The sequence below is a fragment of the Monodelphis domestica genome, chromosome 8, assembly GCF_027887165.1.
Source record: "Monodelphis domestica isolate mMonDom1 chromosome 8, mMonDom1.pri, whole genome shotgun sequence".
In the NCBI taxonomy this organism is placed as follows: Eukaryota; Metazoa; Chordata; class Mammalia; order Didelphimorphia; family Didelphidae; genus Monodelphis; species Monodelphis domestica.
In genome coordinates this window covers 70,793,710-70,804,416 of record NC_077234.1, presented here as the reverse complement: position 1 = coordinate 70,804,416, position 10,707 = coordinate 70,793,710, and the positions used below count along the sequence as shown (strand labels likewise).

The 10,707-nt window shown below is 45.0% G+C and overlaps 1 protein-coding gene across 2 annotated transcripts; it reads right to left on the bottom strand.

Annotated features, from left to right (window-relative positions):
* Positions 1–318: 318 nt before the first annotated feature.
* PRKAG3 (protein kinase AMP-activated non-catalytic subunit gamma 3) lies at positions 319–10,056 on the bottom strand. 2 transcript variants are annotated; one of them, XM_007501714.3, is made up of 14 exons: positions 9,998–10,051; positions 9,816–9,859; positions 9,375–9,539; positions 8,573–8,961; positions 7,334–7,415; positions 6,550–6,608; positions 6,379–6,424; positions 6,151–6,205; positions 5,647–5,773; positions 5,118–5,283; positions 3,999–4,036; positions 3,659–3,805; positions 3,070–3,304; positions 319–2,115 (listed from the first exon to the last, which is right to left on the bottom strand). In XM_007501714.3, exons 2-13 carry the CDS (start codon positions 9,838–9,840, stop codon positions 3,188–3,190), a joined length of 1,416 nt encoding a protein of 471 aa, XP_007501776.1. In that variant the 5' UTR covers positions 9,841–9,859; positions 9,998–10,051; the 3' UTR covers positions 319–2,115; positions 3,070–3,187. The 2 variants fall into 2 exon arrangements, with proteins under 2 accessions (XP_007501776.1, XP_007501773.2); XM_007501711.2 differs by having other exon boundaries at positions 8,573–8,958; positions 9,816–10,056.
* Between the last annotated feature and the right edge of the window lie 651 nt (positions 10,057–10,707).

Sequence of the window (10,707 nt, the reverse complement as noted above, 5' to 3'; positions counted from 1 at the left end):
AGGAATATCCTGGGAATTTCTTCTTCTAGTAAAATGAGGATGATAATATTTGAACTTGCTAGCCTATAGATTTGTTTTGCCAAAAGACCTTTGTAAACCTTGGGGTGCTATAGAAATTATTATTCTTTCCCTGGAGGCTTAAGCGGCACCATAGAGAAGACTAGAATTTGAAATCTCAGCTCTGCTACTCAATATATGTGTGGCTTTGAGCTAGTCATTGACAGTAAATTCTGTGGGCTTCTGTTTCCTCAGCTGGAAAATGAGAGAGTTGGATAAGATGTCTTTCAAGGCCCCTTTCATCTATACTCTCGAAATCTCTTTTTTTCCCAACATTTTATTTTTATTTTTTAATTCCAAGTTTTACAAAACCAAATAAAACAAGCATTTCCACATACAAAGAAAAAGAAGATTGTACATAAATGAAGTCAGAAGTCTCTTACATGTTAGCCTACTTTTCTTTACATCTACATAATAGATCCCACACAAAACTTTCAAAGCTTTCCTGATTGTCTGTGTTTCCTTCTGGATACCCCACACTCTTTATTTATTTCTAGAATTTATTCAGAAGTGTCCCAGGCCCTCCCTACTTCATTGCATCACAGAAGGTATCAACCAAAAGACTAACATGTTCATACAGATTAAGTTTTTCCATGTTTTCCCTTTCAATTCATTCTCTCAACGTAACCTTCATAATTTGTTCCTCCAGTATTAATTCTGTAGCTGTGTATAATGTTCTCTTGGTTCTATTTATTTCACTATTCATTTCCCATGTAGTTTTTTCCAATTTTATTGTTTAAATCCTTGCCTTCAGCCTTTGAATCAATACTAAGTATTGGTTCTAAGGCAGAAGAGTAGTAAGAACAAGGTAATGGGGGTTAAGTGACTTGCCCAGGGTCACACAGCTAGAAATTGTCTGAGGGCAGATTTGAACCCAGGACCTCCCATCTCTAGGCCTGTCTTTCAATCCACTGAACCACCCAGCTGCTTCACTTTCCAAATAAAAAAAATCTGCTCATTGTTTCTTATGGTGCAGTAGCATTTCATCACAATCATATACCACAATTTTTTTAGCCATTCCTCAATTGATGAGCATCCCCTCAATTTCCAATTTTTTTGCCACCACAAAGAGAACTACTATAAATATTTTGGAACATATGAGTTATTTTCCTTTTCCCTGATCTCCTTGGGAAACAAACCCAGCAATGATATTGTTGGATCTAATATACAATTTTTAACTCTGTGGGTGTAATTCCAAATTGCTCTTCAAAATCAGTTCACAGCCCCACCAACAGCATCTTAGTATCCCCATTTTCCCACATTCCCTCCAATATTTGCCTTTTTGCACTTTTGTCATTTTAGCCAATCTGATGGATGTGAGATACATCTCAGAATTATTTTGGATTGCATTTCTCTAATCAGTAACGATTGAGAGCATTTTTATAGACTTACATGTGGCTTTGTTTCTTCATCTGAAAATTGACTGTCAATAGCTTTTTGCCCATTTATCAATTGGGGGATGGCTCTTATTCTTTTAAATTTGACAAAATTCTCTCTATATTTTAGATGAGAGAGGCTGTCTGTAAAAATTTTCTAATCCCTAAGTCAATGATTAGAAGTCTAAGATCACTTATCAGCATTCTAAATATTTCCCTGGGTCTAACCAGGTCAGGTGGACAGCTACGGATATACGTCTGAGATTCTACAACTGTGGCTCCATACTGATAACCAGCTCCTACAGTGCCAAAATGGAAGGGGAAAGAATCAAGAGGAGGGTGGGAAAGGTCATGGGAAAAGATATTAGGGGATGACAGTGGAAGACTTGAGAGCCAGTCCAGGAACCGAAGGTGTTTAGTCCCTGCCTAAGTCCCAGCACTTCAGGGTATGGGCTCTCACACTCTATAGCTGGCTTCACTCTTGGAGCAGTTGCAGATGCAAGGAAGGAGATAGGGGGTGTGGGGCATGCATGAGGGTAAGAATATCCTCCGATGATCCCAGTGCCTGCAGGTCAGGGAGCGCTCATCCTGACCTCCATCATCCTGTGAGGTATCAGCCTTTCCCAGAGGTTTATGGGATTAGTGCTTTGTGTTGGGGAAGTGGAACTGGGGATGAAGAAGCCTGTGAGGGAGGAAAAAAAAGGCAAAACTGTGAAGGAGATAAAGTTGTCTCTGGACCACCACTGTCCTCAACCTTGGGTTCTCTATCCCAAATCAGCCTGATGACTTCTGGGGAAAGAACCTTGGTTCTAGAATCAGAAGACCTGGATTTGTATTCCAGTTCTCCCATTCTCTGCATGGCCTTGGGCAATGTTTCCTGGGGCCTCAGTTTTCTAATTTATAAAGTAAAACTGTTAGAGGAGATAATCCCCATGTCCTATCCAGCCCTAACTATGATCCTATAACCAGCTATCAGGCAGGAAAGGATCTAATTGTAGCTCTGATTCGCCCAAGGATGGATTTAAGTCCTTATGTTCCTTTTCCCAAGAGGATATACATTTCAAGCTTCATCTCCAATTGTCTAAAAGGAAGGCTTTGTCTTATAGGAATTTCAGGAAGCAGATGCCAGATTTTTTACAGGGAATATGGACTAGGGAACCTTCCCAGAGGTCCTGAAACTTTCATTTGTGGCTTCGCTCCTTCACTCTGACTACTAACTAGCTTCCTTCAAGTCACAACTAAAGCCCACCTTTTTTTTTTTTTAAACCTTTACCTTCAGTCTTAGAATCAAGATCATGCTTTGGTTCCAAGGTAGAAGAGCGGTAAGGGTTAGGCAATTAGGGTTAAGTGATTTGTCCAAGGTCATATAACGAGGAACTATCTGAGGTCAGATTTGAATCCAAGACTTCCTGTCGTTAAAGCCTGGCTCTCACTGAACTATGGAGCTGCCCCCTCAAATCCCACCTTCTATGGGAAGCTATTCCTAACCTCTCTCACTTCTAGAGCTTTGTCTTATTTAATTATTTCCTATTCTCCCTCATACATAGCTTTTTAAAAATATATTTGTTTGCATGTTGTCTCTCTTCTGTTAGATTTTAGCTCCTTTGGGTCAAAGACTCTCTTTTGCAGAACATACCTGAATAGGAGAGGATTGGATTGAGAGAGAGAGGAGCGTGTTCCCCTCCTCCTTTCCATCTGGTTTGAGGGGGTTTGGGATCTGGAGTGCTGCATAAGAAACAAGGACACTGGGATTCTCAGGCACCGAGAGCATCAATGCCAGCAGGGCTAAGCACTAGGGCTTGGAGGATGTCAGAGAGGGAGATGACACCCAACAAATGCTGCGATTCATCCACCATTACCAGTCGGTGAACCTGTGGGTACAAGGGGTTAGGGTTAGTGGTGCCTGCTGTGACCCAACCATGGCCACATCATTATATGTGGAAGGAAAGTCAGCATCTTTGGGGAGTTCATTTAGGAAATGGGCAAAGGCAAGATGGGTATGAATAAAAGCACTAAGGGATAGGGCATCTGACAAGCACACATGGAGAGGCACCTCTAACCGGGAAGATTGTGGATACTGAGTATATGGTGATGTGACAGCTGAAAGTGACCAGGCCCTATCCTGAGGTCAGAGTGGGACACTTCAAGGGTTCAAGGTCTCCCTAAAAGAGATGTAGTTTTGTGTGAATGGGGATAGTAAGGAGAGGACTCGGTGGAATAGTTACCTGTTCACGGGCGATTCGGTCAATAACGTCACCCAGGCTTTCATGAGGCTGGCAGGAAATGATGCCCTCCAGACAGAGGGACCGTTGCCTCAGTGCTTCCGCAACACTCATGTCCAGGTGGTTGTATGTCTTCTGGGCAGCCAGATGCTAGAAAAGGGATAGAGAGGGATAGAGGCATTATTGACCCTCCTAGCCTTCTGGATTTCCTTCATCTGCACAGAAAGTCCATCTTTTACAGATTGCCACCTAATTAACTCCATCTACAGACCTCCCCCCTCCCACTTCCCAACAGACACCTCCATTTTCCCCCTGAAGCCTCTCTTTATAGCAGGGTACTCACTATGACATCAAATCGGGAATAGAGGCCCACAACCTGTCCTGGAATGGAGGAAGAAAGGAAGGAGTCAGAAGAACTCAGAGTACCTGGTATAAAAGCTTAGCACCAACTATTTCTTTGGACAGCTAGGTGGTGAAGTGGATAGAGACACTTTCAAGAGTACAAAACTGACCTCAGACAATTTTTAGCTGTGTGACCCTGGGCAAGTTGCTTAATTCTGTTTGCCTCAGTTTCCTCATTTGTAAAATGAGCTGGAGAAGGAAATGGCAAGCCATTCCAGTATCACTGCCAAGAAAACCCCAAATGGGGTTATGAAGAGTCAGACACAACTGAACAACAGTTATTTCTTTGGTGGGAGCTTTTAGCTTAGCAAAGCATTTCCTAAGACTCATGGGATTTTGAAGCTGGAAAAAAGCTTAGAGATCATCAACACTAGATCCTTAGTCTTACTGATAAGGTCTCAGAGGCTCAGATCCCAAGGGCACATAGCTAGTTAGAAGCAGAGTCTTTTTTCATCAATCATCTAGATAATATGACATTGGATCCCCAATCTCTTTGGATCCTCAAAACCATTTCATTAGTAGGAAAGACAGCTATTATCTCCCCCATTTTGGCAGTGAGAGAACTCAAGGCACAGCAAGTTTATGTAGCTTGTCTGATAAAGTCCCATGTACTTGGACACTTGTCTCTTAACTCTCACTGTCTACTGGGATGCCTCTTCTTAGCCTGGGGTCCATGAACTTTATTTAATTATTATATATGTATATACATATATATAATAATTATAAATAATTAATTATTTAAAATATTTTATTTATTTTCCCAATTATAGGCCCAAGAACTTAAATTTTTTTTATTTCTATATTTCAAAATGATTGGTTTCCATTATAATCCAATTATTTTTATTTGATGCATTTAAAAACATTATTCTGAGACCTGGGCTTAACTAGACTGCCAGAAAAGCCCATGGCGCGACAAAAGTTAAGAACCCTTATTCAAGCTGATTTTATAATAACTCTCCAATCTTGTTGAGATGCCTAGACTAGAAATCTGCCCGCCTTCCCCAAAGTCTCTTTTCAAAGCCCTGTCCTGAGTACCACCCTTTCCCCTTGGCAAAGGTACCGGATTCATTGACCACAGGCAACGCAGACACACGGCGGTCTACAAAAATGTCCAATGCAGACAGGATTGGGGCCGTGTCCAGAACCACAGCCAAGTCTCGGAATGTGCCAATGCCCAAGTCTTGGATAGATCGAGAGAGAAACTGGGGCTTGGGCAGCAGTGCACCCTGGGTATAGGAGCAGGGTTGGGGTTAGGGAGGGGAAAGAAGGGCAAAAGATTAGAAAGGAGGTCAGAGCTCCTTCCCCAGGAACCCTAGCCCAGAGGCCACAGTGGTCCCAAATCTTCTCTGTACCCTGATTTTGCCTCCCAAGGTCTCAAAGTAGGGATGTTGCATTAAGAACCCTAGAAATATTGGGCAAATGCAAATCTATATAACTGGGGTTAGAGTCAGAGTTGGGGCATCTGAGGGTCCTAGGAGTCCAAATTGGGCAATGTGTGTCCTAATACCTGGTGAGTCAGAACTCCACCCACTCCAACCCCCCCATTCTAGAGTCTTTCTGGGCTTTTCCAGTTCTGGGAAGGGACTTACAAAGATATGGAGGAACTTTAGCAGCCGCTTGTGTGTGAGGATGTGAAGGACGTTTCCTGAGGCAGGATCCAGAACAGGCAGTCGGTGGATCCGGTTTTTAATCAGGGAATAAACAGCCTCAAACAGGCTGGAAAGGCATGGTCAGTGAGATGGAAGAATTGGGAGGAGCAGAAGAAAGAAGGTCTAATTTAGAGCTGGACTCCTGGGCAAGACTTCCAAACAGTCAATTCAAATATTATTGGTACCTCTGCTTCTGAACATATTCCACCACCCCACCCCGCCCCGTCCCCCACCCAGTGAGGGAAGTAAGGGAGATTTTTCAGAAAAGGTCCTTCCCCCTAGATGCACCCTCCTTACACATACACATCCGTGGGGGCTGAGGGTCAGGGTACTTTGTAGTCTGCTTTTAGGATCAGGGAGATGAACCCAGAATCAAGAGGGGCTTAAGGAAGGGGATGAGACCACAGACGACATACCAAGATTAGGCTGGAGAAGGGGACCTACCTATCATTGGGTGAGATGGAAACCAGGGGCTTGAAAGAGCCTTGAAGATAGATCTCTGCAGTAAAGGGAGAATCAAATCCAGAGAGCTATTTCCTCCTCTCTGAGGACTCCCACAGACCTCTCCCCTCCCTTATTTCCCAGATCTCCCCATTCCTCTTCCTATACTTCATCACCAAGCAGAGCCTTCCCTTAAAGCCCTTCCCTTAGGGCCTCCAGTTCTCTACTCACCCCTCCAAGTTTGGATTGTGTGCTCCTCAATTTCATAGATCTGAACCTAGAGATTGAGAGATAGCCTCTTCTGAATAGGTTTGGGGTCACACTCAAGGTCCCCAATCCCCCTCCCCAGTTTTCCTCTCCCACTTTCCTTTATTCCAATTAGGCAATCTTTTCAGGACTCACCAAGGGTGATCTGTAGTAACGATGGAGTACCAGGATAAAGTCTGTGATAGTCAGCATGCCTAAGGAAGTGGGGAAAGGATATGAGGCTGGTTAGCCTAAGGGCTAGCTCCAGTCCAGGTGCTGTTGTGAGAGCAGGGGCTTTATCTTGGTTATCTTTACTGCTTCCTTTTCTCCTAACCCAATGCCTAGTCTAGTGTTTAATGCATTGTTTGACAAAAGAATGAACAAATGAAGCAAAGGTGGCAAATGTGAGACTCTGGAAGATGCCCTATAGGTGTGGGCACCACTGGTCAGTATTTCTCATCCTCACCCCACTACCTACCCTGAGTTCTCCTCTATTTTCCATTCTCTTCTCTTTCTTTTTCTCCTCCCTTTCTATTCTTTTGTTCATTTTTTCTCTCCCCTCCCCCTTTTCTTTTCTGCCTGGTGAGAGAATACACTGGTTAGGATTTTATCCTCCTTTCATCCCAGGGTTGGAGAGGTAGGTTGTTGAGCTGTGATCTGACCATGATCTCTAGTCTAGGAATACTATAATAGGATTATAGAATTTAGGGTGGGAAGAGACCTGGGAGATCACTCAGTCCAACCTCCTCATTTGACAAATAAGGAAACTGAGGCCCAGAAAGAAGTGAATGGTCCATGTTTCCCAAGTAGTTAAAGGACACAATTCAGAGCTCTGCTGAAGAGTCCCTCTGAGTGCTCTAGATGTCTCCCCACCTTGGCCCATAGGTGCTCCCCTACATATCCTCACAAGACCTTTCCCTTTACATTCAGTCTCACTCACCCACAAAGCTCTGCTTCTGGCTATCCCACAATGGGGCTGCCCGCACCCCATTAGCCACAAGAGCAAAGAAGGCCTTCTTGATCTGGAAAGAAAGAGAAGGAAATGATGCCATCTCTTGGTCAGATACTGCCATCTTGAACTCTGCATTTATAGTCATACTGCTCCATTGACCAGGTCAAGGATGGTGACATTCATTCATTCATTCATTCATTCACTGGAGGCCTTCAACCCAGGTGGTGTTTTCAATCTGTTCCTTTTTGTAGAGTCTTTGCTCCTGACAAACTGGATGATTCTCTTCCTCATTTTTTTTAATCCTTACCTTCCATCTCAGAATCAATACTAAGTATTGGTTCCAAGGCAAAAGAGTGGTAAGGGCTAGGCAGTGAGGGGTTAAGTTCCTTGCTCAGGGTCACACAACTAGGAAGTATCTGAGGCCAGATTTGAACCTAAGATCTCCCATCTCTAGGTCAGATTCTCAGTCCACTGAACCACTCAGCAGCCCTCTCTCTTCCTGGTTCTTGACTTACCCCTTCCTGTCTCCATGCCTCTGCTTACTCTGTTCTCTATGCTTGGGCATGAACTCCATCTATTAATGTCTCATCATTCCTACAAGGCCTCCTCCATGGTAACCCTTCACTTTCAGGTGACCTCTCCTCAAGTTCATCCAACACAGCCTCCAACTTCCCACAGTGTTGGTCTCATTCTCTACTATAGTTATTTGGGTGCTCACTTGTCCTTGTCCCAATTAGATCATTAGCTTCTTAAGAGGCATGACTATATCTAATCTCATTTTGTATCCTCAGTGCCTTGAACATAGTAGGTGAATTATACACCCTTGTTTAATTTAAGGACCTTTTGCCCATTTCCAGCTTTTCATTTAGCAGACTTCATCTCTACCTCGATTTCTCCATATGTCCTGATAGCTGATGGGGAAGTTGGGGCTTATATACAATGTGTAGAAGGAAATGGGGTTTAAAGGGAGTGCCTAGAATGTCATAGTAGGGAGGAAGAGGGAGGGAGCCAGAGTGAGGAACCAAGGGGATTTGGTGAGGATACGTAGGGGAGTATCTATGAGCCAAGATGGGAGGGGTGTTTGATCTAGGAATGCCTTTGATTGAGTGTGATTTGGGGGCTCCAGGAAGTACACGAAGGTCTTTCAATGTAGATTCAGGACTCTAGGGGGCACAGGGCAGTTCTAGGGAGGCTTTTGAGCCCTAAGGAGCACAGAAAGGCCCTCACCTCCAGCATTGTATCAAAGATAACCAACTTTGAGCTGGTAGCCATGGCATCATAGCAGTTATGCTCCTGCATGAAGTGCATGTAGATCTGGGCCCCCGGGCGAAGTAGTTCTCCATCCCAACCCAGCTTGGGCAACAGGACCTGTGGCGATGGGCTTCGGGTTGCTCTCTCTGGACTCTCCCCTTCCTTCCTTATTGATAGAGTCTCAGGCTCCAGAGAAATGGCCCCTGATGGTATAGATGTGAGCCCTGGACACATGGTTGTAGAATCCAAGTCTATGGCTTCTAACCCCCAGTCAATGGAATCGGATCCTGGGAATGCAGCAACTTGGCCCAGAGACCCAGCTTCTGAGGTGGTAGACACAGACTGTGGCCTTGCCAGGACACCTGCTAGTAAGATGATGATAATATTTTACATTTAGCCAATGCTTTCTACTTCATCAGTAGCTTTCTTATTTTTCCCTTCAACAATCCCATGAAGTGTGGGGTATTAGTATTCTCGTTTTATAGATGAGAAAACTAAGTTGCTAAATTGGTGAATAAATTGATGTTTAGAGATGTAGAGAGGTTTGCCTAAGGCCATGCAGCAACTTTGCAGAAGAATTGAGGCTAAAGCTCAGCTCTTCTGACTTCTAGTCCAATAAAGTTTCCCACTGAGCCAGTTGTCTCCCAGAAGCTGACATTAAAACATTGAGATTATGGCCAGGTCCAGGGTCTGGGATCTATGGGAAATCAGATATTCTGAGCTTCAATTATCCCCTCCCCACACCCATTCCTCCACAATGGGCCTGCCCATTCCTTACTCTGTGGGCTATCTTCTTCCTCCAAGATAGGGGGGTCACTCTCTTCCATAGCCTCTTGCCTTGTCCACCTGGAGGCCTTGGCTCCCCGGTCTTCACAGCTCTTCTCTGGGGTAGTATTCATGCAAGGTAGTAGCCTTGAAGGACTGTCCCCTGAGTAGTTCAGTTCTGTATGGGGAAATGGAACTTGGATGGGAAAGAAAGAGAAAACCAGTGGGAGAGAAAATGAAGGAAAGACATAATGGAAGAAAGAGAAGGAAGAAGAGGAGAGAAAAAAAGATGGAAGAAAGAGGAAAAAGAGGAGACAGTGAAAGGGAGAAGAAAGAGAAGGAAAGACATAGTGGAATCTAGGGATGAAGTAACAGGAATAGAAGGATCTCATGCTAGGGAAGAGGAGGCAAGAGATATGGGAAGTGAATATGGAGCCAAACGGCCCCTACCCACCTGGTTGTTCCACCATGTCCCACATGGTTGTTTCAAGACAAGGTCTGAAAGAAGGCAAGGGTAGGAGAGGATGATAACCCAAGCCTCAGCTGTCCTGAGCCCGAGGGATTGCAGCTGTATCCCACCCTTCAACCCTTCAGACTCCCCGTCTTCCCTGTGTCCCCTCCCTGGGGCCCCTGTACCCAGTGCAGGGTGTGTTCCTGCTCAGGCTGCATCCGGCCAGTGTCGTGCTGACTAAAGCTGTGGCAGAGACTATTCTGGGCCCCAGCTCTCTGGCTCCCTGCCCCCACCAGAGGATCAGTTTCTCTTTGGCTGGGTGTCAGACCAATGGGAGGGAGGGGTTCCTCCTAGCCCAGCTGCCCCAGGCCTGCTTGGACCAGCAACCCTGTGGACACTTGCCAGCCTTGGAGACAGAGAAAAGCATACAGGTGCTTTGGAGAGGGGGTGGAGAGAACATCCAGATTGTCTCTGGGACCCAAGATACCTGACTCCATAGACTTCCCTTAGCATTTCCTCTTGGAAAATGTAGAGCAGGTACGAGAGCAGAGTAAGTCACAATAGGAGGCTATGGGAAACGAGAGAGGTGATAAGTGGCATAGGTGGGAGCAGATGAGAGCTATCCAGAGATCTACTGACCCAGTGGGAGACATTCCTTTCTTTGGTTAGCAACCACTCCCAAACCCTCACGAGAAGATTCCCATTTGGGGTGTCAATGAGGAGACTGAGTCAGGGGGAACTAAGGATTGGGGAGTCAGGAAGGCCTTTGGCTGGGATTCCACTGGTACAGGGTTAGCCTAGAGAAAAGTATTGGAGAGGAATAGGAGGAACACTGGCAAGCACTGAAAATAGCTCATCCTCTAGGGCAGGAGGGAGTAGGGGATGAGGAGCCCTT